Below are 27,670 nucleotides of genomic sequence, written 5' to 3'. Positions count from 1 at the left end.
AGCAAATCCCTACCAGGTGGCCTATACAGCTGACTTCATCTCCCTGCAAATATATAGGGGGATCTCAGTTGTTTCTCATTGTTATTCATCCAGTTACTGGATTATATTGCCTTCAGTTTTTATTTTATTGTCCCTGTCTTTGGCTCTGTCCTTATCTGTCTATCAGCATCTGCACCATATTCTCCCAACCCACTCAGTTCTTACCATCATTAAGGACAAGGAATTACTGGAAAGGGTCCAGTGGAGAGCGTCAAAGATGATGAGGGGTCTATAGCACCTTTTATTATGAGGAGAGACTGAAAGAGCTGGGTCTGTTCAGCTTAGAGGAGAAAAGGCTGAGAGGGGATCTTATCAGTGTTTATAAATAGGATGAGTGTCAAGAAGATGGGACCAGACTCTTTTCAGTGGTGCTGAATTATCAATGGGGACAGACTGAAGCACAGAAGGTTCCACCTGAATATCGGGAGAAACTTCTTTACTTTGAGGGTGCCAGAGTACTGGAATAGGCTGCCCAGAGATGTTGTGGAGTCTCCTTCTCTGGAGACATTCAAGACCTGCCAGGACACATCCCTGTGTGATCTGCTCTGGTGAACCTGCTTTGGCAGGTGAGTGGGACTAGGTGATCTCCAGAGGTCACTTCCAACCCCACCCATTCTGTGATTCATTGTTGTTCCTGATCTTGTTTTCTGTCACACTGATCCTGATGCCTCTTTCTGACTGACTTTCTTAGCCTCTCTTTTGTTATGCCTGCTTCTAGCTATGAACCCTGCATGTCTTTGTCAGTGGTGTTTCTCACCTTTTACTTGCCTTCAAGCTTCATCTGGCCTTGCAGCATGTGTACACCTCTGCCTGTGGACCTTATCCAGACCTCTCATAACTCTTTTGTTTGATCTTTTAGCTTCTCTTTCTGATTTGGCCAAACTTTTACTCTTGCTTGTTCTCTAGGTCCTGTATTCTAGCTGGAGCATGCTGACACTCTTAGTTTCCCATCCCCAAGTAGTAGCTTAATTTGTGTTGCCAGTTAGCCTTCAAGTTCCAACTCCAACAGTAAATGAGAATGAAAGTCAGAGTACATCAATGGTTTTTTTAAAGGTAAAACAAGAAGGAAGTTGAGCAGATCTGTGTGAAGGACTGTTTATATGTGTATGTCTGTGAATTTACTAGATATTCTCCAGATCTTCTTCAGACATTTTCTATTTTCATAGCAGCAAGCCAATAAATGTTCTCAATAATTTTTGTACAACCTCATTTTTCAGGCCCAGAAGGACCTGTACAAGAAAGCCTTTTAATGTGGATGAGGTCTCAGGCATTTTCTGTCTGCTTCAGAGCTTATTTTAGACCAACTTTAAGTGCAAAATCTAATTCTGCTGAAGTGAGGAAATGCTCCAGGCTAAGAGATTATAAAATTATCAAATTCCACTCTTTTTCTCAGTATAGACAGTGGTTTTCTGAGAAAACAATGCTGGCTGAGTAGTGAATCACAGTTGCCTCCACACAGTTGCATATAGAAAGCACTGATCTTGTATAAACTCTTTTGCTGGATCAAATTTATTTGATAAATGTTTGTGGTGCCTTTGCATGAGGCAGCTTTATATCACATTTACTTGAGTCCCTCTGACCTTACATTAAATCAATAATGTCTGTCATTGTGCAAATTATATACAATCATGATGTCAAATTAATATCCATAAGGGTGCATTCTGGGTAATTCAGAAAGAATGTGCCAAGCTGCCTGTTTTAGGTCTGGATCAAATTTATACTGCACTGTGTTCCCATGTACTTGTGGAAGCATAAATGTCATTAGGAAATAAATCAGAAGTTCCTAAAATATAGCTGCAAAAGACAAAATTTCTGGCAGAATCCAGTTGCTGTAATAACTGCATGTATATTCCACAAGTCTTGCTAAAACAGACTTTATACAAAGATCAAGGTACGATACACCGGAAGACTACCTTTGTAGTACTAAGATCACTAAGGAAAGCAATGAAGGTGTGTTCATTTGTTACTGTCCTTGGGACATGGACATATGTAGGGAAGATGGATATTTTCCATGTTGAAGTGTAATGGAAATATGGGACTTCAGTATTTCAGTGGAGTAGCCTTAATGTTTTAAGACAATAATTATATTGGTGTGTTCTTCAGGAAATTGAAACAGCTTTTAGATTTTTACAAAAGAGCTTTTGTGGAGATGCTGAGCTGAAATAAATCACACACATTTAATGGAGACTGTCTAAAACATTTCCTTTCCCTTAGTAGGAAGCCATGGGTAGATATGTTGCAGGATGAAGCAAACAATCCTTTACCTTGCTCATCCTGAAAAATTATTGGTACAAATCCAGAAATACTTCTGTCTTTAAAAATTATTGTTTTAACCTAAACTACCTTATATTAAGAAAGTTCTGCAACACAGATTGTACCATTTCTGGGTCAGTTAAGAATACAGAGAAATTAATTTTTTCCTGCAAAGTTGCTTGCTTTTTTTTCTTGTCAGGTGCACTTATCGAGATCCATAATGTGTGGATATTGGTACAAATGTTTTTAATTTCTCTGACATCTGGCCTATGATAGCTAGCCTAAAGGACATGAAAACTGTTTATTCAAATTCTGATGTCAACATGATTTCTATAAAGATTTACACAACAGACAGTAAATAGAGGATACTGTTGTCAAATGAAAAAAGGTAGTTGAACCTGAGCAGTGCAAATGCTGTTATGCAGCTCCCCCTTTAATAAAATTAATTAGGAAAGTAAACCAATTAAAATAATAGTGTGCCTTTGTACTAGAATTTGCACTCATTTGATCTTTTTTTGAGGAACTAAAAGACAAACTCCTAAAAGAAAAGAGAAAATCACAAGGAGTTTATGTTACTTCAATTTGGCATAGCAAAAATTATTCTGAAGGTGCTGTAAGCTGAGTTCTACAGCCCTTATAAACTGACTCATCTATTTCAACAGGCTTGAGAAGACTCTTGCTAGAAATCCACATACATATAAAACTTTGCAATATCTCTTGAGAAAACCAAATAAAATATGTACAGAGGGAAAATCTTCAAATTAGATCAGCCTAGCTGTGCTATGTTTGCAAACATAATAATAATAATAATAATAATAATAATAATAATAATAATAATAATAATGATAAAGCAAACAAAAAAATCCAGGCAAACAAAAAAAAAGTCACCAAAAAACCCAAACAAACAAAGAAAAAAAAATACAACCACCCTCAAAATGTTTAAGACCTCCAAAGAGAAAAAAAATGTACTCCCAAAAGACAGAGTTAAATGTTCTTTTTTAGTACAGTCCTTTTTAGGCAAATGCTCATTTGATGGTTTAAATCCCAACATTTTCACTTTTTGACTAAATGAGAAGTAAATCTCTTGAGTAAATATTAAGAGAAGTACACAGACTAGAAATGAAATACTCAGTGTGAGTGGTAAAAAGATAAAAAGTCAGCCTGGAGGGTCATAAACAAAACCAAGAAACAAGCTAATGCTAAGTGTTTAATTCAGTTTAGAAATATTTACTAATTCTGTGGGTTTGAAGTTTAATTATTTCCTGTAAAAAGTTTGGAGGAAAAAAATATATTATAAATGAAATAGGCTTTGATATTTGATTTTCATACAGTTCTCTTCCTAAATATGCAATATGGAAAAGTACCTATTTGTACTCATATAGAAAGAAAGCTGTCAATCAAATGAGTCATAATAGTTCTCTTAGTATAGTTTTACATATGAAGGAAAAAGTAATCTATGAAGTAACCTGATTTATTTTAGCAGATTTACTGGGCTGTACAAAGCAATGACTTCCAGACCTCTAGATCAGGCTAAACCCACATCACAGTACTGGATGTGTTTGTGAAGTAAGTATCCACCATAGGTCAAAAAGCAATAAAAGTATAACAGGAAATAACAAGAAATTTATATAAACCTAAGTCTACCCTCTGTACAAGTTGCTTTGGATGAACATGCTAGGCAATCTATCCTTGAAGTTCCTGGGAACTGCAATTTTTAACTTTTTACATTTAAGAATTTTGCTTTGTGATATCATAGGCTTGGAAGCTCTGAAGAAAGAATATTAAATGTGACAGGTTAATTTATGGGGAATGTGTTTACAAAATCAACCAAATCCAATATTATATAATACAAAATAGAAAAAACAACTGAAAGACAGAAAAATACATTAGAACTTATACCATTCGAGTAACAAACCCATATTTATCTTAAGAAAGACTGCTCAAATATGGTACATCCGTGAACAGTGTCAAAAAACAACATTTAGTTCTATCTTTTAAGTTCAGAGTCCATTTTTTTGCTCAAACACTCTAGTAAAGTTAAAAATACAAATTTTTAACAGAAACTATTGTGGGTTTTACATGATAACTACATGTTCAAGCTCCTGGCCTTTGAACTTAATTCTGTTGTTCCCATTTGTTAAATAACATATCCTGTTAAGATAGTGAATTAGACTTAAGAGAAAGTGATATTAGAATCATGGAATCATAAAATCATTTTGGTTGGAAGACATCCTCAAGACAAAATCTCAGTTTCCATTAACTAGAGAGACATGCTCTGTGACTGTCCCTCAGTCTGAAAAATGCTGTTTCTTCAGCATGGTATTTAATTTGTTTGCACCAGGAATGTAAAACTAATACTTGAATGAGGCTGGAAGAGATGATTTAGCAAATAATGGCCCTGAGAGCCAGTATTTCCTGACCTCACAGAAGCAGTAAGTTGCAGACCTGCCAAAGGCATCTGAAAGGAATGGGAGATTATGATGGTTATCAAGAGTTCTGTGCAAAGCCTGTCCTAGTAAGAGCAGCTGCATTCCCTTTAACTGTGGCTGCATTTTCCATGTGGAAATAATTGGTATGTGCATGTTTGTATTGTCACTAAATATCTCTTCCGTTTTCTTCTTTGTTTCTTCATATTTAAAGTGCTTTAAAAATATTTTCTGAATAGTGAGAGCATATTTTTTGGCAAAGATTTGGCAGTAGGAATGTTTGGATTATTGCTCACTTCAATCACTATTGATACAAATCAAACAGGTATTTTATGAGCTATTCATATTTCTCTAATTTGCAGTGAGGTTCAACTCTGAAGTTTTTCTATTCAAAGAAAAAACTGTGACTTTCAATGATTACCCAGAATTAGCAGCTCCAATGTTCAGTTAAAGATAGAAGTTTCAGGCCTGGTAGTGCGTTAGCAAACAGTTAAAATCTTGGTGTCCTTTTAAATCCTTTTTTCATTCTAAGTCAGTACCACTGTCAAAACTTCAAGCTCAGGTCTGCCTTTTTCCTAGTTAAATTAGGGATTGGTTCTTTCCACTTTTATTTGAATTGTAAATAACTGTGGTGCAGTAGCACATTTCATGTGTGGAGAAAATGCTACCAATTTCATACAATGATTATGAAAGAAGTCTGTCCATGGTTCAGTGGCTATCCTCCAGCATATAGATGATGGCAAATCATGCTATTTGGTTTTACAGCACAGAGGTTTATCACTATTTTGTTCACCAGTTGTGTTCATATGAATTTATTATGTAGTCTTTTTTTTTAATGTTTTTGTGTAAAACAGATTGGCAGCCTTTGCAGTGTGGGGGTTTTACTCTGTCCTTTTCCTAGTCATGAAGATATAGGTCCATAAAGTGATTTAGATGTGCCAAGACAATTTTAGAGGCCTACTTTCCAGAGTAGAAATTGTATACCTAGATTAGACAGCTACATTTCCTAGTGCATACAGGTACCTGAACACATAGGACCAGAATTTATAATAGCCAAGCAGTGTCTGGTGTGAAGGACTGGCATCTGTGATATAGCAATAGGAAGCATGGGAAAGGTCTGAAATTTTGTAAAACTGAATTAGTTAAATTCATGATACCAGGATTTACAGCCTGAAAACGTATGTTGGATTTAAGTGATTTCTGTGTTCTCTCTCTGTATGTTGAGTAACCAGCTTATTCCTAATCTGTTGGAGGTGGTAGTGGTGGTTAAATAATTTAGCCAGGATGGGGGAATTCAGTGCTCACTGCTGCCAGCAGTCAGAGACACTGTTCTCATCTTCATGGAGAAAGTCCAACCTGCAGATTCTGGAGAGTAAGCCTTGTCCTTTTATGTCTGTCTGCCCCACTGAAGGAGCAATGTGAATCCTAAGGCCAGAGATGAGAGGTCATTCACTAGGTGGGGGGAGTCAAGAGATGAGAACACTTTGCTGAGAAGTGAGAAACGGTCTTCAGCCCTTGCACTGAGCAGAGCATTGTGCTCTTTTATCTGCTTCCTGGATAAGAGGTATAACTGTGAAGTTACCATGTAAAAATGGTCAGTGACAACATAACCACCAAAGAACTGTGGGTTTCCTTAGAAAAGAGAAGTGGCAGTAGCTGCAGTGTTCTGTGCTGAATTCAATACTGTCAGCATGTGTTATATCTGCTTTTAAGGGAAGCTCCTTGGGGTTTTAGGTACCTGGTTTCCTAGTTTGTGGTTTCCAATTATATTTACATATAAAAAGAGGCACCTGGACATCATTAACAGGTCTGTTACAAATTAAAACATCAGCACATACAACCTAAGCCATGCAGGAAAGCTGTGGATTGTGTTCATGGCACCTGAATTCTCCCTCAGACATGAACATTTTACTAAACATTGGGAGTGTAGCCTCACGGTACAGAAAGACTGCAGCCAGTCTTTCTGTTTCAAGCATTTGATTCTGAGATCAAAGTTTGAATCCTTGGTCAAAGTTCAACTCCTTGGTCAAGGTTCTTATGCTGGAATTCATTTCAGGGTGAGAGGGATTCTAATATCAGTTAGCCAAAAATTTCCCCACCCTAACTTTTTTCTGATGTCTGTGGTTTACATTTGACGAAAGGGTCTTCTTGCTCTTCACTGGACTTTTGACAAGTCCTACAATCCAGAATAAGTATTACTAATGCTGATTTGAGAAAAGTAAATGGCTTCATACCAGTCTTTCCTGACAATTTTTCAATTGCCAAATGATTCCAGGAGTCAAAATTCCATATGGAAGAGATGACTCCAACCCAACCATCATAATACATTTTTGACAATGGTAATGAAGTTAGGATTTATTTTACGTTTAAGAATCAGAAAAATTCTACTAACAGAGGAGTCTCTAAACACTGTGTTTAAGATTGTAAATGTTTTGTTCCACACCACACAGGACTGGAACAACATGAGATACGTGGCAGTTCCTGGGTTTTAAGGAAGAAATTGCAATCATGCATGTGTGTGATTTTTCTACAAAAACTGGATAATAGTAGCTACCATAAGTATTAACAATTATTACAAATCACGAAAAACATGTTCGAATATCCAAATAGGTATTAGTTGTACTCACAGCTCATATTAAATGTGGGGAATGGAAAATTTGGCCTAAAATGAATTATCTTATTCAAATAAGACAATCTCTTCTGTGTTAAACTACACCTTGACTGTGTAGTTCAAATGACCTTGCTTATGTTAATGTAATTTATAGATTTCTTTCTGAGAGCATTCAGCAGGGTTTGGGAACAGTAAGCAATTCACAATTAAATGAGTTTCAGAGCACCGCTTCCTATTAACCATGCATAGAAACCTTCCTATTAACCTTTGCATAGGAAACATCTTAATCACTGTTATATCATTGCTCTTTATTTGCAGCAATGCCCACACTGTGCTTCCTGTTTTCCACAGACTTGCCCAGATCTTGCCCTAAGCAGCTCAGTGCAGTGCTGACCAGACGAGTGACAGGCACCAGTTTGCAATAGCTGATTACAAGAGGCCAATGGTTCACTGTGAGCAGTTTAGCAGAAGAGTATAGCAGGTGACTGAAGTGGAATAGGGCCAAAGATCTTGGGGATGAGCTAAAGGAGCTGCCCCATGCACAGTGGAGGCAGACACAGGAGAGAATCAAAAGAACATAACAGTTGTGTGGATGAATGAGTGGATGGATGAGCTGCCGTCCCTGGTAAGCAGAAGCTGGTCATGCTTTGGCAGTGTGCAATCCACAGGCTTTCTCCCTCAGTGCAATGGCGTGTGGTGTACAGTCAGAGCTGCAGTATCCAACTGACAATACCCAAACTGACAAATGCTAGATTGTCATATGTGAGTGGTGGCTGCCAGCTTGGACAACAGATACTGAAACTGAATAGGGAAACTTCCTTCAGAGCTCAAAGCCCGAGATGTTGCACTGGAGCTCAACAGAGAAGCCTCAGCAGCAAGAGGTGTAACAGATTCCTCCTCTGCAGATAGCACTAGAATTCACACTGCAATACATCCTCATTACAGTGGTAGGCAATTACCTTCTGAAGGTAAAGATTTTCTTATTGGGTTTTTCAATTTGCAGCAACTTGGGTAAATGATACTTATGATTTTCATTTTAGTGCATGGTAGTGAATCCCCTTAAAATACATAGGAGGTATAATCTCTGTCCCTGCTTAAGAAAAAAGGAAAATTATGTGATACATTTTTCATTTTAAAAGATGCCATGAATAATTCTTAAAATTTTTTGAAACTCAGGATTTGTCTTATCTGATAAAAGTTTTGGGTTAGGTTATTGGTTAGATTAATATAGCATGCATTTTATTTACTATATAACAGAGGATATTATCTGCGCTGTTGTTTCCTAATGATATACATCTAATATGTAAGTATATTCTTTATAGTTAGTAGCATATCAAATGCAGAGGAATATAAGATAGCAATTAGAAAAAGTTATCTGTATTTAAAGAAGTGAATATTTTTTTACTTTATATTTCTTAAAATTCATTCCTTAGCATTTTGTCAATTAATTTTTATAAATGCTATCAAATTTTCTCATATAATCCAATGAAATACCCATTGCACATCTCTGAATGTAAATTGAAGTAATATAATAGTGGCAGACATCTTTGTTCCAGAGTCAAGCATTGAATTGCAATTGCATTTTCATTATTAGAGGGAAGATATGTCATTGTAGTCTACAGCAGTTTTTACTGCTTTAGGAGCAAATGAACTCTGCACTATGGATTCAGTCACTCTTCTCAGCAAGAGAGATGGTTGGAAGGGAAGAGGAAAGATGGCATGGTTAAAAGAGATCTTTCATACTCTGTGCTGCTATACGTGAGCAATTCACTCAAGCTCTTCTGTGTTTCATGCACTCTACCTGGGAAGTATTCAGCTTACCTATTTCATTGTACTATAAATAGGTTCTTAATGCACAAAGGAACTTTAAGAGTCAGAGAGAAAATGGAGAGGACAATGCATCATGTTTAAACTGCAAAGTGTATATAGCTGTCGTATTGAGCACTAAGAAAGAAAAAAGTGCACCCTCCAGAAATTTTTCTTGCTTTAATCTTCAGCATTCTGTTATACTATTTACTGAATTAAAATATTGACAAACAAACCCACAAACAATTCTGAACTTCCTAACTGAGTTTTTATGGAGCCATCATCATGGAGCATGAATGATCTTAGGTCATCAGTCAGGACCCGTATTTCATTTATTGTTGTGGTGCCTCATGACCCACACCCTTGCCCATGCCTCATGGCACACTTCAGTCAGCTCAAGCTGCCCTAGACCTAATCATGCTACTGCGTTGATGGTCAGAGGAAAAAGTAGATACTTGTTTGGACCTCACAGGTTGAAAGTATACCACTTACCTTTGACACTATATTTCTCCCCTGTTCTCCTTTTTGGTAGGATCTAACCTAAATTATCCTATATGAAAATGGAATTGACAATTTTGTTTGAATGTCTATAGTTTTTTGTTTTTTTTTTTTTTTTTTTTTAAGGGGGGACAGCTATATAATATATGTATTTATACATAATAGATTTGTTGCTATACACTTTTGTGCTTAACATTATTGAAATGGATAACAGGTTATTTTCAGCAGTCTTACCAAAGACTTGTTAATTCACAGCCTGTTCTGAAAAAAATACACAGTGACTCTGACATTTCATTTTTTCTATTTTTAGATAAGCATATGGTAAGTTTAATAAAATATTTGAGAGCAGAGAATCATTTTTGTGGTTAGTAATTTTGCTCCAAGTTCAGTTAAACTGTGATACAAGATTAAGATTGTGCCTGGGTAAATGAAGTGACTAAACTAAGTGTATTTTGCTTAAATTTGTGATTTGAAAGTACTAACTGTTTATTGATTGAATCTACTGTTTCCCTGTGTTACATTGTCAAGTAATGAAACCACTTGAACTCTTACTATGTAGTACTTGGTGATGAGTAAATGGTCTGTGTAATTTTTCCATGAACATGTTAATTGTTTTTGCTCCTAGTATATCTGCTTTGGGAAATAGCTTCTTAAAAACAAAACAAAAAACATAAAAAGAACAGACATAATTTTTCTTTAGGAAGTACTTGGAAATTTAACTAATTAAGACATAGAAATACATAAATACAACACTGCATTATATGAAAAGGTAAAGTTATAGTGAAACCAATGACAGTAGGAATAAATAACTCAAAATTTTAATTCTTTCATTTGGAAAGTTAGATCATCACTTTGCTTTGCTTCAGTCTGCGTTTCATTGAGCTATATGTACTTGTTTAATTATTCTTTGTTACTACGAACAGAACTGTACCTCCTTCCTTTTAGATTTCAACTCCTATTAATTAATTTTTAGTGTCAATTACTTCCTCAACCTTCTTGAACACCTAATCCTGTTCTATGGAACTGTCCTGATTCACAGTATTGAAGACTGGGTACCTGAAGTACTCAGAAACTGCTGTATAGATACTGAAGATAAGTTTGATTTCCGTAAGTTTGATGGTACTTGAAATCAGAACAAATGTAGTATAAAACAAAGGATTGTAGCACATCCATCTTAGCCAAAATTGTATGTCATACAGATCACATTTTCAACATACTGAAGATTGAAAGAGAAAAAATAGGACAAAAATCACGTTCCCCACATCCATTTGTTGTCTCTGCTCACCCCTGGGAGACTACGTGGAGCTGACTTATAAACAAGTCTGACAAATTATCCTCCTCTGTCTTACTTCCTTGAAGTAGCAGTCAATGAGCATGTTTACATGTGAAATGACCAGAATTCAGAATTTTTATTTTGAAATTATTTTTCCCCCAGTGTATTAGAAAGTATATCAAGAGAAAACAAACAAACAAACAAACAAAAACCACCAAAAAACTCTGCTTTCTGGTGTCAATTCTCACTTTGATCTTTTTTTATTTCAGTCTCCTTTTTGGCTGTCAGTCTGTCTTGTCAGTCACAGTAGCTTTTTGTTGGCTGATGGATGATAATTCAGTTATGTCTGCACAATGAGAGAACATGTCCCACAATTTAATCAAATCAGGGTAGAAATAATCTTCAGTTTTTATCTAGCATCAAAGAACACGTGGTTGAGTGTCTAATAATGCAATTTCTGCTTAATATGCTAGTCAGTGTTATATTCTGTGAAAAGACTATTGGGGTTTCTATTCAGATTGCAACAGCCAAAGGCAGAGATTGCACGCAAGAAAAATACACATCCACTCAAAAATATGTCTTTTGCAGTGAAAGAGGCATGTAGAGGTACAGTTAAGGAATCTGAACTATGTTAACCCTGCCGTGTATTTAACAGATGCTCTATCCAGGGATTTCTTAACTTGGCCTTTGAAATTAATTTAGTCTAATTTGTATCTGAAAAAGATTTATTTGATTTACTGTCATTTACATTTAATTTTATATTTTATTTTCTTTGGTAAATAATATATGAATCTCAAATAATAACAGTATCTTAGTGGGCTTGCATTTCTTATTCATGCTCCTGAGTTTAACTCTTCTGTAAGGTAACTCTCCTCTTTTTTTATAATTAGTGAAATATAAATGTATATGGGAACAATTATGAATATTTTCTTCTGCTCACACTTGGATAAAGTCAGTCTGAATTCTGGCACCATAGGCATAAATTTGCAATGTTTAAAAATTTGCTTTCTTCATCCATGACATAAAGACATAATACTTAGAGCAAGCTTACAAAAAAAAAAATCTTTATATCACAATCGGAATAGTGGAATATGTATGTTTTATTTATGTTATATACATATGGTCATATTATATAGCTATATATATTTATAAATTTCTGTATATTTATAGAAACATATACCTATGTGACTATAATGTTTACAAATTAATGAACCCTACTACTACTATAAACCCACTATTTTATGACAATTAGAAGACTGGGAAGGAATGGGATAGAGCTGTAGGAGGATATGGTAGCTTCCAGGAAGCTGCATCTTAATTTTCCTGAATTTTTAAATTACAGAAGAAATAGCAGAGTGTATAAATTAAAGCAGAGCTGTGGTCATCAGACATCTACTGCTTCAATGTGGTCAGTGCTGCACTGTAGGCAGCAAAGCCCTTTGAAAGTTGTTTACACACAATTTGTTTTTAGACTATTCTTTACTGTGTATAAGCCAAATGTCTGGTTTTGTGGTAGCTAGTGTTTTAATGTAGCTCTGATTAGAATTATACTTGCTACAGATTTCACAGCTGGTCATTTTTCTGCTCCCATTAGACTGTAATTTCCTGTTCCTTTGCAATGCATTAAGACAGAATAACTCTGATTACTGGAAAAAGTACCTGTAGTTTGAAATTCACAAATGAAGAATAACACTAATTATAATACATCATGTGTGTTCTAAATCCTCCTTTTAGAAATTATTTTTAACGGCTTGTTTTATTTTATTGAAATACTTGCATTCAAAAATCTTCAAATAACCTATGGCAATCATTCTGCCTGGTAATGCACAGAAGAATTATAGAATGTTTTTGGAAACAAAGGTGCATTTCGATCAGGCCTTCTACTTTAACAGGTCAAAATATTTTCATTCCATTTTTCTTTGATACTTGATTTGACCTCTTATGATGACATTGCAGTTTCAGGACTGAGATTTGTCCCCCTTTACTTGATCAACATAAATGGTTTTAGATCTTCCTAAAAGGTCAGGTAATTTACTAATTACATTATCTAGGTTTTCTGTCTTTGAAGATGTATTTTGCTACTTAAAAGAAAAATAAGTGTGCAAATAATGTAACTATTACAGTCACAGAAACAAGAAGACTTTTTTCTCTAACTGTATTCTGCTTGAAAATTTCATGTTATTGGATGCCATAATCCACTGTTTCACTTGCTTAGAAAGTAAACCAAACAAAAATAATATCAGCACTGTAAAATTGGAAACTCTGTGAGTTCCTTAGAAAACAGAGGAATTGTCTGTTTGGATTCTAAAAGGATCTGTTGTGTTTAGGTGGTGTAATAAAAGTGAATTTTTGAAATATCATAAAAGTGTAAAGTGATATAACATCTCTTGTGCCTCTGTTGTACATTGTGCTCTGTAAGCCTGTAAATGTGAACTAGAAGACAGCCTGGGGTAGTCAGACCTATCATATCTAACAGTTTCTTTCAGCCATCATCTTTATTATTCTGCTAGTCCATAGATTTCTACAACCTATGACCTAGTACCTGTTTCTGGGGTTATTTTGTGGTTTTGGCCAGTAATTTCTTGATGGATTTGATTTGATCCAATTACTTGCTGTAGTGAAATTTTTCACTCAAACGTCATCTTCAGCAGAAGTTCATTTGGGTAGTTCAGCATTTTCTGATGAAATAATGTTGCATTAAAAATCCAAAGTGGCAGTGTTACTTCTTCAGTTAATTTAACACTAAAATAATGAGTATTTTTAGTGAAAATGAAAAAATAAAAAATCTATAGGGTTGTATTTATTTACTGTGAGTAAAAAATCTTGTTCATATATAACAAGTAAAAATGGATATCACTTCTAAATGATAAAGCATCAGCAGTTTCATATTGTTTTTCTGAATCTCTAAACATAGAGTATTAGTTTTACAAATTATGTTAACCGTTACATCTCTTTCTTTACCTAAGTCTAGAAAATGAGATTTCCTTGAAAGTCCAAGTAATGTTTGTTCGTCTAGTATTTGATCCCAGAATGTGGTTACTAATCTAGTCCTTATCCAGCAAAGCACCTGCGATCTTTAATTCTTTTGGAAGTTACTTCTCTGCATGAGGACTTCTGGACATTTCTTTTTCTCAAAGTGAATCAGCCTAAAGTTTGTCTTTTTGTTAAGAGCTGGTTCTAGATTCTCTTCCCAAGTTCTGTAGACACTTGTAAAACTTGAAAGGCTATTCCTTCAAGTGTAGTAGTGTTGCTTCCATTTTTTTTTTTCCTGGTGCATTCTGAAGTATGAATATAGGATGAAAATTTCCTAGTTAATATCCTTCTTAATTTGATACTTGTTCTTTGCGTTACTTATTGCTCCATTTATTGAAGAAACTTTTGAATAAAAATATCATTCTTTGAACTACTGTTGAAACCACTGTGGCTTATCCCTTTTTTTAGAAAACATAACCAAAACCAAAAACAAAACCAAAAACAAATGAACAAACAAAACCCCAAACAAAACAGATTTTCTAGCAAGATTCTGATAACATCTGACATGAAATACTAGTTTTGAGTTTTCTTGAATGTTTGTAAGATCACGACTACATTGCATCAGACCAAAGGCCCAGTTAGTCCAGTACTTTCTCTATGGTAGTAACCAGTAATGGATGCTTAAGAAAAAAGGCTGAAGAACATATATTTATACTGTGTTTATGTTTTTATTTACTTTCATACACTATTATTTATGAATAAATAATATGAATAAATATATTAATTTTAAAATTATGTTGAGGTCCTCAAATGTGTCCAGAAGAGGGCAACAAAGCTGGTGACAGGGCTGGAAGTCATGTCCCGTGAGAAGTGGCTGAGGACTCCAGGCTTGTCTGGGTTGGAGAGAAGGAGGCTGAGGGGTGACCTCATTGCTCTGTGCGGCTTCCTGAGCAGGGGATGTGGAGAGGGAGGTGCTGAGCTCTTCTCCCTGGAATACAGTGACAGGACACATGGGAATGGTTCAGCGCTGCACCAGGAGAGGTTTAAACTGGACATGAGGAAGCATTTATTTACCTAGAAGGTGGTCAAACACTGGAACGGGCTTCCTAGACAGGTGGTCAATGCTCTAAGCCTGTCAATGTTTAAGAGGCATTTGGACAATGCCCTTAATAACATGCTGTAACTTTGGTCAGCCCTGAAGTGGTCAGGCAGTTTTACTAGATAATTGTTGTACATCCCTTCCAACTGAAATATTCTAGTCTAGTTTATTCTAAAAGGTCTGGCAGTTATGCTTTCTGATGGGACTGTGTTTTTCTCAAAAGTTTGAGTTAAAAATTACAAAGAAGTCATTAGAGTTGCTAAATATGATTATACTTATGCTAAGCACATCACCAGTGTGAGCTAAGAAAAATGGGAGACCAGGGGCCAAATTAAATAACAATTTAGCTTAAATCTAATTTAATTATGCCACTTTATGCCAGAATTCCCCAAGAAGAGGACGCAAGGATAAGTGCACTGTACTTGAAATTATGTAAGATTCATAGATTAATCACACCTGACATATTTAATGTCTTTTTACAACTCTCTTTAATAGCTTACAGTCTTGAAGCAGAAAAACATAGAGGTCATGATTGCTCGATGTGCATTAAAACATGTCAGCTACTGAGTCATTTTCAGGATAAATAAATATTTCCTTGTCAGAATAACCTGTTCTCTCATAAATTACATTTCTCTCAGCAAATAATAGGACATTAGAGATGTGTTCTAGGTATAACCTCTCAATATGTACCCATAGTGCGGAAGTATTTACTGACAAGCAGAACACAGAGGCCTTTAGTTTAAGTAATATATTTTCCAGATGAAAATAGCCTCCAAATCATGTAGTACATGGTTTTGTTGTTTCTATTATATTTGACATCTTAACCTTTCTTTCCTTTGTGAAGAGAGTCTAGCAGTGCTTATGGTGTATCTAAAAATTGCATCTTGTTTTAAATAGACTTTTTTTTTTTCTTGGTGACTTCAATAGATTTCCCAAATTAATAGACAAATCCTATCTAGGTGTAAATAATTGTAGCACCGTATTGATGGCAAAGGTATCTTTTCATTTTAGAGGATGTGTCCTCTGAATTTTTCCACAAGGACACGAAAATAGATAAAAGCCAGGGAAAAAAAAAAAAAAAAGGTTTTCCAGGGTGTTATTAGACTTAATAAAAGATCAGCTTTGGAAGAACTAGAAAAGTCATTCAAAGTTGAAAAGTCTTGGAGCGACATTCTTGGTCTTTTATGAATCTTGGTCTTTTATGAGTCTGGATGCAATGGTGGACTCCCATGCTGTGAAAACACTTTCCAGCACCTGATAGGTGACCTAATCTGTCCTGTGCCACCTATACTTTCTCTGTCTTTCCCTCTAACACAGAAATATCTTGGACAAGTTCATCTACATGTGTTGAAGACAACAGAACTGACATGGAACTTTATGTTCTTTAAAGATTCTGTCTAGCTGATCACACTGTATGATACGTATCATCGTAAACCTGAATTACTAGACACTATGTTCAGAAAAGAAAGAAAAAGAAAAAGTAATTATGATGGGGAATTCAAGGATCTCACCTACAGTCACATATGGAGTGTTTGATGATGACTGTTGGAGGGCAAAGGAGTTAAAAGTGGAAGAAAGGAGAATTTGATGGAGACTATCCTGCAAACACAGCTCTCAATAGGTCTGTGTCAGGGAAGGGAACAACTCCCTGAAAGGCACGAATGGGCTGCATTGGTAGTGGAGAAAAGATGGTGGCATTCTGTGCCATTGATACATCAGTGCTGAAGTTCTCTGGAAAGCACCTGATACTTTTTCACCTAAGCCTTAGAATCTCAAAATACCTGCCTAACGTATGATATACAAAGAGCTACTTTGGGTATCCTTGATGTCTGCCCCAGAAGACAATGTCTGCCACAGTCATAGAAAGAGGGGACAGAATTTATGTACAGATCATTGCATGAGGAATCTTCCAGACATCTCTAAAGCCGCAGTTTGTTGCCAAGGCAGGAGGAAACTCTTTTAGCACAGACCACGTTAATCTGCAGGTTTTATAAAGCACTAAGCTGTGCCTTTTATCAGCCCTCATGGAAGTTCTGAGTGGGATTAATCTTCTACCACGGCTGAACTCTTCCAGAAATATTGCATTTGTAGTTTCTTGTTTAAAATAAGTAAAATGTGGCTTGTTCTTTCTTGCAGACAGTGTCTTTCCCTTTTTATGGGTGAGATTTAAAACATTTTTATGTAAAAAGCATAAGGTGATAATAATTCTAATGAGCCTTTAAACATATTTTGTAAACTTAATATTCTGCACAGAAATCCATTCTTTTACTCCTGGGAAGGTTCAAAAGGTTATTAATATTTAATAGCAACATTCCTGTAATTTGTTCCAAATGAGAGAAACTTCACTGCAGCTTTAAATACAGGGGTTTATCACAAGGGAAGCAGAGGTGGAGAGAGAGTTTCTGGCAAAAGTCCTTGTTTTATGGCTTCAAAAGATTCTTTGCACCATGATTCATTTTTGAAATCTGTGCTTCTTCATTTTTCAAAACTGTGCTTCTAAAAAAGGCCCAGAACAAAAATGTGCTAAGCTCGGTGTTGTCATAAGGAAAGAACTATGTTCATAGCTCCCAATAGGTAAGAGGCACTGTGAGCTAATCAGTGAACAAAGATTTGCATAATATTGTAATAAACGTGATGACACTGTTATACAAAGTTGCTCAGTGCAATAAGCCACTAACATAGAGCTATTATCAAAATGTCTGGTCAAACTTTTCTCTATCCATGCATCCCATATCATCCTGAAAAATAAGGGTAAGTTAATTAAATATGAGTGATGAATATTCATAAAGAAACTGTCTTCAAGATGGAGAATAGGACAGAATGACATGGGAGAGAGTATGCTGAAAGCTTCTTATTCTTATTTTATGAATAATAAATTCTAAAGAGAAGTAGTTAATCCAAAAGAATTTTAAGTATATAAGTAGAGAAATGAGAAGAGGAAGGTACTCTGGCATTCCAATAATATCTTGATGTTGTCCTCTATTTATGTGATAATAATCTGCTTGACTCCAAGTCTCTGAACTTATATTATAGATTGGTGTTTTTTCATATTGCTGCTCAAGAAAGGCAAATGCCTTTAAAAATTGTGGAAGATCAAAGATGTCAAAAGCTTCAGTACAGCTGTAAAGAAAATCACACCAAAACCCAAAACTGAACAAAAACCCACGACACCTCACTCCCCTCCTAGAAAAAACTAACAGACAAAAAAAAAAAAATCCTCACATTTATCACAGGGCAAGAATACACCAGTTCTTAGGCTACCAAGTGCTTTGTGGGTGGACACGCCAGTTGGAAACACTGGCAAGGTGCAAATATATTTAACAGTAAACAAAGTGAAGTGAGACAAGGACTAAAGGACTTTTAGTGCCTGCTTCATCTATCGATGAAGTACCTCGGCTTCTTATTTTCTTAACAGGCATCAGTCTCACAGCATTAGGATTGACTCTGTTACAACCATTCCTCATCCCACTGTGAGTAGAGTGACCTGCTGTTTGCTTAGTGTTTAAATTAGCAAGTACACTTCAGGAGCTTAAGGAGACTCTCTGTCAAATGTGAAGATTGTCCATAGTGTATTTGAGTGTCAGGTTTCTAGGATTATCGTTCCTTGTAATGCTATTAGAGATCTAATATTTATTTGTGTTGCTTTCCCTCAAAAGCGGGTTGTTCTGATCCTCTCAAGCTTTACCAGAATTCAATGCCAGATGTCAGCATTCAAAAATCATTTTGGTTTTAGTACAAGTTTTATTCCTAATGCAGTAATTTTAGTCCATATTAAATACCTTTCATTTTTTTTGATTATGCACTAGGACACATTTTTGATCGCTGACTGCAAAGGTTTTCAAAAATGAAAAAAAAAAAAACCATAGATTTTCTTGTACAATCACAGGAATCTGGGAGCAGAAACTTTAAAAACAAAATTTGACAAAACTGAGAATATCACCTCTGTTTCCAGTGCTTCCCATTTGGTAATAGCTGCCTGTAGAACAAAGACCCGTATCACAGCTTTGGTGAATTTGTTTGTATGTAACTATTTTTTCAGACTGGCGCTCTCTTGTTACATTCTTTTTCTGAAAAATATGAGCAAATTTTTACAGTCTGATTTACAAGCATTTAAAAATAATACAAAGTTATTCAATGGATTTTTCCTGAGCAGTAGTTACAGTCTGGGCTCCAATATTAGTTTGTCTTTTAATTTTATTCATTAAAAATACTTGTATTATCATATGATGTGCAAATTAGATTTTTTTAAATTCATGATTTCTGTAATACTTTTTCTGGCAGTTGTAGTTAATGTTTGATTCTGTAACAATTTTCATAAAATAAAAGGAAAAAAAAAAAAAGGATCTTGAGGGCAAAACCTGAGCCTTTCCAGAAAGAGAGATTCTTCTTATGACCTAACATGAAGTTTCATTAAAATATAAAGTTGTACTTTAATTAATCTGTTTTACCTTTGAAAGAATGCCAGGTTCTACTGTTTTGACAGATGCTTTATAAGGTGTGTCCAAAGATGGAGAAGAAGGACAAGAGGAATTGATCCTCACTTCCAACCGATCAGCACAGACCACAACCAAAGCAAAGACAGGACAAGGAGAAAGCTGCAGCTCATGGCAGGGAAAGAGGGAGACATGCACTGAAATGGCAATGCCATCAAAACTCGTGCCAGAACGAGTGGCAACTGAGGTCAGCCTGCACTGGGCTAGAAAGGAGGCAGTGGTAGGAAGGCATGGTAGCTGAACTGCAGAGAATGAACATTGTACACAAGTCTTCAAAATAAAGAAGAGAGACAAAAGAACAGGAAGGGAGAAAATTAGAAAATTTAAAAGGAAATGAACTTCAGGCACAATCACCAGTGGCATGGATGGAGTGAGAGAAAGCAAATCTGGCAGTAAAGTACTTTTACAATCCCAGTTTCAGCTTTCTTGGAGCCAAACTGTCTCTCTAGCGCAATCTCTGCATCACTTTCTGCCTGCCAGGAGAGCTCTCCCAGGCCCTTTTTTGCTAGCCACATTTGGAATAATGGCGCTCACCACTGCTCTGGCCCCAGCTATTTTCAGCTGTCCCTGCCATGCTCCCGCATCCCTCCTATACAATGAGTTAACTGTCAGCTGTGATTTGGGGGTGAGATTTAAGAACTAGCATATAGGTCTAGCAGATGTGTACTGGCAAGCTTAGTAGCTGGCTTTTCACGCTTCAAATGTATATATTTCTATATGTATTTCTATCTGTATATATTGCTACAAACGCATGCATACGTACAGACATAAATATATATATGCATGTATGTATATAAAAGACAGAATTCCAGGGAAACCAAAGCCATGAGAATTCTGGAAAGGGCAGCTAAGGTACATAAACAAAGAATGAATTGGCAGTATTCAGTGTTACATCTTCTGTGCATACGTTACCTAAATAAACTGTTTTGAACTGTGTTTCCCGTTCCTACTTGTAAATTTTAATATATTTCTGTTTCTATGTGCCTAATGCTTTCTGTTGGAAGTGGTGTTTGCTCAGAAACGGTGCTCCCGGGATAGTCAGCTCCTCCTGCTCCAGCAGGTTTTCTCCTTGTCCACTTTGTGCCCTGCCCAGCTGCTTTTGCTATAAACCCTCAGATGTTCTTCCTGGGTGGTTAGCAGTGGGCTTCAGATGACTTTACCCCTCTCTGCCCCCCCATCTCAAGAGGGCTTTTGCAGAGGTTGTACCTTGCCACTCCCTGAACAGCTCTCTCCCTGTTTTTCCTTTGTTTGTCCTACTTTTCTTTTTATCCTTTCTTTCTTGAGACCCCAGAGATCCCTCAGGAAAGATCAGAGACACCTTTTGTGCTGCTCTGAAAGAGCCAGTTTAGATTTTCATTCACTTACTGCCTGAAGTCCTTATATATAATATATCAATAGGAGAAACCGAAGAAATACAGTCTCTTTGATGGAGTATATAAACAACCTTTGAGAAGCAACAGCAGGAAAGAAACATGAAACTCAGAAAGGAGTGGCCGATCTTGATTGCTGTGCCAATTTAATTTACCTTAACAAAAAATTTTGACCTGCGAAGGGAGAATTCACCCAATTCACATTTCTAATTTTGTCTTTCTGTTTGCCTTGTCTCCAAATGTTGTGAATGTGCAGCAGAGATAAAAATTCCATCCAAGAAATAATCCTCTACTGCTGCCAGTTTTTTGACACATAACACCAGCTGTATTGTGATATGAGTAAAGCTCATAATGTGAGGAAGTGGATCTAAAAAGATATTTGTGTGTTTAGCATACAGGATAGAAATGCAGAGGCACAGACTCACTCAGCTGTGCTACAAAATAAGTTTGTGTTTTGCAGACTGAATTCCTTCATGACAGGCTCGTTAAAAATTCTTGCTGCCAAATGCTGTTTACTTTCACCTTCAAAACTGTCTGCATTACTAATGAACAACTCCACTTGGGAGTTATTTACATAAAGTGTTGTTCCTGTGAGTAGTGCAGTGCTAGGTGAAGGTGAGAAGGAGAGCACATGTTCAGTAAATTAATTCAAGGATCTGATTTAAGGTACTGCTCAAAAACATTGGTATAGTCTAAGCTGGTATGGCACATTCTGGATGGAGTCTAGCTTAGAGGACTTGACAGTAAGACAGGAGGATTTACTTCTGCTAAATTAACTCAGCTAACTGACTTTGCAAGCTTAAATACTTATTATTTTCAAGATTACTATCAGTACCTTGTTTTCTCTGTTTTGAGACTTTCCAGCCCAGTAAACGCATAACTTCCTGTGGAATACAGGTTGTGAGTCATCTAGCTTGCTATTCCTAAGTGTTTCTACTTTAACAGATGTCGATTACATTATATCTCTCCTTTTCTCTGGGAGCGTTGTTGTCAGCTGCTGGTGCATTCCCAATACACTGCAGACTTCAGTGGTATGACAGTTACACACTAATAATAGGAATCTGTAGGAAACTTCCTATAACGTTATTGAAGGGCTCTTTCAAGGGAGAGCACAGGACAAAACCTGGTTCATGTGGTTACTGTAAAAATAACCAATATATATTCACTTTAGGATTTATTGTACTGTCAAATTCAGAGCCTTAAGTTTAACTCAGGTGAACAGTCAAGCTAATCTAGATTTACTCTTTCCATAGTGTTGATACATATATGTTAAAGGAGAGTTGGCCAAATACATACCAGGTTGCTATCTGCACACTGAGCTAGAAACAGTCTGTACCTCTACGATTCCTCTTTCACTGTCTATAGACGTGCATGCCCTATTCAGGATCTTTACTGATGGAAAAGCTTTAATGGTCCTTTTAGCTATCGTATTTCTGGCAAAAAGCAATGATGTTTCGTAATATGAAAGTATACATATAAGGATCTGGAGTACAAAAATGTTTGCAAATATCTAATTTCACTTATAGTTGAAAAAAAATAATTAAGGAAAAGAAAAACAAACCCACACACAAAAATCCATACCATAGATATCAGAGTACACAAGGCCAAACTGTGCAAATCTCAGTCTTCCATATACTCTGAACCACAGGCTATTAGCCAGTGTGCTGTGTGCAGTGCTTATTTCTGAAGTTCTATGTCCACTAAGCCTTATCTTTCTGTAATTTAATATCTAAAATCCGGTGCCTATTGAAAAAAATGCCTAAGATAGGATCACCTAACCAGAAACTAGTAGAATTGTGGGAACTTCATTAAAACCAGAATTTATGAATGTGAATATAATATTTGAAAATATTTGTTGCAGTTACTGGGACCCATTTTGTTTTGACTAAGATTTTTAAAATACCTCTTTTTGTCTTCTGTGCATGGAACTTTTCATAAAGCAGTCCCTCACTGTCATTCATTCCCTTCTTTTCCACTCTGCTTCTTTAATGAACAGGCAGTTGGCCTTACCAAACAATGCCCACATGGACGAAAACGCCCCCAAGATGGTCTCTATTTTCTGCCCACCAAAGATGGAAACTAGGTGCCTTGGTTAAACTGCCAGTCAATAACAAGTTGAATTTTATTCTTCCTGAGGTTTATTTTACTTAGTTTACTTAGAAATAAACATCAGTCAGTCCAAAATATAAATGTCATATTTCAAAATTTAAACCTAAAAAGACAGATAGCTGTCAGATTAACTCCAAGGTCTTGCAAAAAAGACTAAGATAACATAGTAACAGCTAGTAACCATACCTGAACTGAAAAAGGTTTTCTTCAAGTGCAAGTACGAAAGAGTACCTGAGGATAAAATCATAGTGATTTACAGATATAAATATGATGAAATATGGAAATTAGTTCTTTTCTGCTCAGTTCTTCTGTAAAAATAAATGCTAATAAACAGAGAGAAAGGTCACTTACATTGTTGCATCATCTGCTTCAAATACATTAAATCATTGTAATAAATTGTAATATTTAATATTAATGTATTTGTTGTCTCTAATGTGCAGGCATTTATGAATATATTCTAGTCAAAATACAAAGGAGATACTTATGAATGTGCAGAGCACAAAATTTTGACAGCATTTATTACTAATATTTGGGTTCATTTCTTACATTATTGTAAACGTTCTACTGAATAATTTGTACATTAGACCAATTACAATTTTAGTCACTTCCTTAAAACAAGTTAATAGAAAGTAGTCCCAATGGGAATGTGATTATCAATGTTTGAAACCGATAAATTCCTCTTTATTCATGGTCATCCATCTATGCCACACTCTAGAAAATCTTCTTTATCATGACGCTAGCATAACGTTACCTACAGGCACATATTAGATGCCTGTATTGAAAACAAAACAAAACAAAATACAAACAAACAAAACAAAAAATAAACAAATACCTGGTTTCTTTCCATACTGACACAAATCAAATGCCTAGGTGCAGAAGAACATTCCCTGTCCCAAAGTCAGTTGGTGTTTGGATCTTCATCTGCAGCTTTATTTCCCTTTCCGTAAAATTATTTAAGAACTTTTATCTTGATTTGTCTTCCTTTACACTCATTTTTCGTTCTCTGTAATCAAGAGTGCTTAAAGCCCACACTACCTACCTTTAACATTGCACAGAAAATAGTCACAGTTTTATTGCTAGGACTGTTTATTCTTATTTGCAGAGAGACTCCAATGGAAATCACCCACAGCAAAATAACGTTTGCTTCAGTGGCAGTGGGCTACTGCTTGTCATATGACTGTATTTCCAACTATATATGTCTCTGACTGACAAACAAGTAGATAGACACTGACAAAACTCATTTCAAAATCATATCGCTTCTGTACAGAAAGACTGTGTGCTTGCTATAGGCCATATTTTCCTTCTGTCTCTCCCAGCTTTTTTCTCCAATATCAAGTAAATGAAATCAGCAAAACTCATGAGAATGAAACTTACTCCATAAAATGTATACAAATAAATGTTTTTAAATAATGACAGGTAATATTTCTTCTGCTAATAAATCATTTTACTCAAGATTTCAATGATACTTTTTTTCTTACTGACAGACTATGACCTACTGAGAAAGAACTGACCTCTGACTATCAGAATACACACAGGCTTAGCATGAGATTCTGCATACCTTAATATTCAGTAATACCACCAGCAAATCTGGGAGTAGTTCTGTCAATGCAGCTATCCACCCTTCAGATCACAGCTGATATAGACTTAGCCACCTCAGAATATAAGCAGAAAAGGTTTAGGTCTGTCAGACCTTTGCTGCAAATATATAACCTAACCTCCTGTGAGACCTGTTAGAGTCTGGCTTCTGCATTAGCTTTCCATCTTGGAACACTGGAACTACATCAAGACAGTAGAGGCTGCAATCCAGAACGAAGAGAATCCATGTGTTTTACTTAAAACCTTGTTTGGTTTCAGTAACTGTCTCAATTATGTTTCTTATTCTATAAGTGGTTTCTGATGTATGTGGAAGGCCAATTATAAAGGAGTACAGCCAGCAGGTCAAGGGAGGTGATTCTGCCCCTCTACTCCACTCTGGTGAGACCCCACCTGGAGTCCTGCATCCAGCTCTAGAGCCCTCAGTACAGGAAAGACATGGACCTGAAGGAGATCATTGAGTGGAGGCCACAAAAGTGATCAGAGTGCTGGAACAGCTCTGCTGTGAGGACAGGCTGAGAGAGTTGGGGCTGTTCAGCCTGGAGAAAAGGCTCCAGGGAGACCTTATTGTGGCCTTTCAGTACTTAAAAAGAGCCTGTAAGAAAGATGGGGACAGACTTTTTAGCAAGGCCTGTTGCAATAGGACAAGGGGTAATGATTTCAAGCTGCAGCAGGGGTGACTCAGACTAGACATGAAGAGGAAATATTTTATTATGAGGGTAGTGAAACACTGGCATAGCTTGCCCAGAGAGGTGGCAGATGCCCCATCCTGGACTAAATAAACTTTAAAGGCCTTTTCCAACACAAACTATTCTATGAGTCTAATATCTTTTTTTCATTCTATTAGCTTACAAGATAAATGGTATATGTGTAAAGAAGAAGGCCCATTTAATCTATTTTTCTCTTGTTCACAAGGCAGTACTGATAGCCCAGGAACCACTTCAGAAAACATACCAAATTAAGCATTGTTTATCACTGGTTATCCTCCTCTCTTTCTAGGAAGGCAAATTAAATAAATTTGTCCTTATTCTAAGTAAACTATTTCTTACACACTCACAAAATCTGAAGTAATTATATTAATTTAAAAAACTCGTTAAAATTTAATACATGCAGATGATCTGTTAGACAGTTACCAGATTGTGCTGAAATGTTACATGTGCCTCATATAAAATTTCAAATGTATATAGTTTAAAAATATTAAAAAGGTATGCTGGAACAGGAAATACTTACGCATTTCCTGTATTTCAGTTATTCCTATTGTCTCACAATTGTAGTACAGACATGGGTGGTTACGCTAGACGTTGCATACATGCATATACATACATATATATATATATATACATATACATACATACATATATATTTTTATAGCAACAGGTAGTCCCTTCCCTGGGAACTTTTTAGTGGAAATAGGTAAAAGGAGCAGTCAGAGAAAGGTTGACTTACAATTCTTACTTTCAAAGCATTTGAATTAGTGTGCTAGTTTGACCAGAAATGGGTTAATTTTCTTAATGCAGTTAGAAACCCTTTTTTTTGTTTTTTTTTTTTTTCAAAGCTAGCACACTCCCTATTTGGACTTAGTTTGAAAACAAAAGATAACACCCCAGCACAGAGTTAATGTTGTTAAGTTAAGTTAAGTTAAGTTAAGTTAATTGCTCTGGTCTGAGAGCCAAGGACACTCTGAGTGCTCTGCCCACAGGTGTGAGGCAGCAAGGAAGAGGGAAAGGGTTGGGGCAGAGCTTGACTGACATCCAGACTGTTCAGTGAGAGTATTCCATGCCATTAGCATCATGCTTCTTATTTAAGGAGTCGGGACCTTCTTCTTTCACTCTTTCTTTTTCTTTGGGGTGTTCTTGCTCTGGCTCTGGGGTGCTTTCTCTAGATCTGTGGGAGTTTGATCTGAGATGTTTAGTTTGGCCTTTTGCCATTTTGCAGAGGCCTCTGAACCTTCCTGCCTTTTTCCTCTTTCATTCCTCTTTGGGATCAGCTGTTGGGACTGAGTTACTCCCTGGGACTGGCTGCTCCGTATGGCCAGAATTTGTTGAGGAATTACCTTGAGTATCTTTTATTTGTGTTTTATACATATATATACTAGTAGTGCGTTAGTATTTTGTTATTTTATTAAACTGTGTTTATCTCAGTCCAAGTTTCTCCCTTCCCTTTGGATTCTCTCCCCTGTTGTGGCAGGGTGGTGGGTGAGTGAGCGGCTATTGTGGTTGTATTGCTAGTTCAGGTTAAACCATGACAACAAGATACAGAGAATGAGGGAGAAAACTGTTTTGAGGTAATGGACTGATAGCAAACTTTTTTTTCTTTTTTTGGTCAGATATCATCCTTATTTTAAATCCACCACACCCCAGCTTTTATTTTGCAGGGCAGATGTATATTGGTCCTGAAGCTGACATGTGCACCAATGGCTTAAAATCTCAAGAACAGAACAATTAGACATTTCCTCTTCGATCAGGATATTTCCGGACTTCATGATTATACTGATCTTACAATGAAGATGCTAAGGATGCTATTTTGTCCCAGCATTTTATCCTGGATGTGAGACTTTACCTGTCCCCTCTGTTGAACTGGGAAGGTACAAGGCAGGAGCAGGAGGCAAGGTTCTTACCCAAGTCTCAAGCTGAATGACATGAACTTGTGAATGAGTCAGTATATATGACCTGACAGAGGGCCAGGCCATTCTGCTTCTCTCCACTTGCATCTGATGACAGAATGGATATGTCCCTCTTATTATGATCCAATGCAGAATGCTCCTTTTCCTGTTATTCTCAGTGTTCTCCTCCTTAATTAGTTTTATCAGTAGGATTGCAGAGTTATGCAATAACTGCCATCAGAGTTTTCTTTCTATTGAAAAAATATCATTTATTAATTTATTTGCAACATAAAAATTTTGTTTGTTATTATTTCAGGACACAGCAGGTCAGGAAAGATACAGAACTATTACCACTGCTTACTACCGGGGTGCAATGGGCTTCATTTTAATGTATGACATCACGAATGAAGAATCTTTCAATGCTGTGCAGGACTGGTGAGTAAAACCTGGAATTTTTATTAAATAAGACAGAGAATATTTGATATCAATCACCTACTGTGATAGTGTAAATTATTTTTGAAATCT

At 36.2% G+C, this 27,670-nt stretch overlaps 1 protein-coding gene across 1 annotated transcript in view; it reads left to right on the top strand.

Annotated features, from left to right (window-relative positions):
- Positions 1-27,670, top strand: part of RAB3C (RAB3C, member RAS oncogene family) — a 134,917-nt gene that overhangs the window by 42,678 nt on the left and 64,569 nt on the right. Inside the window, exon 3 of the mRNA XM_065860933.2 lies at positions 27,462-27,580. Within this exon, the coding sequence (XP_065717005.1) occupies positions 27,462-27,580 (119 nt within the window). The remainder of the gene's footprint in view (positions 1-27,461; positions 27,581-27,670) is intronic.

Source organism: Patagioenas fasciata, chromosome Z (assembly GCF_037038585.1).
Source record: "Patagioenas fasciata isolate bPatFas1 chromosome Z, bPatFas1.hap1, whole genome shotgun sequence".
In the NCBI taxonomy this organism is placed as follows: Eukaryota; Metazoa; Chordata; class Aves; order Columbiformes; family Columbidae; genus Patagioenas; species Patagioenas fasciata.
This window is presented reverse-complemented; position numbering and strand designations above follow the sequence as displayed.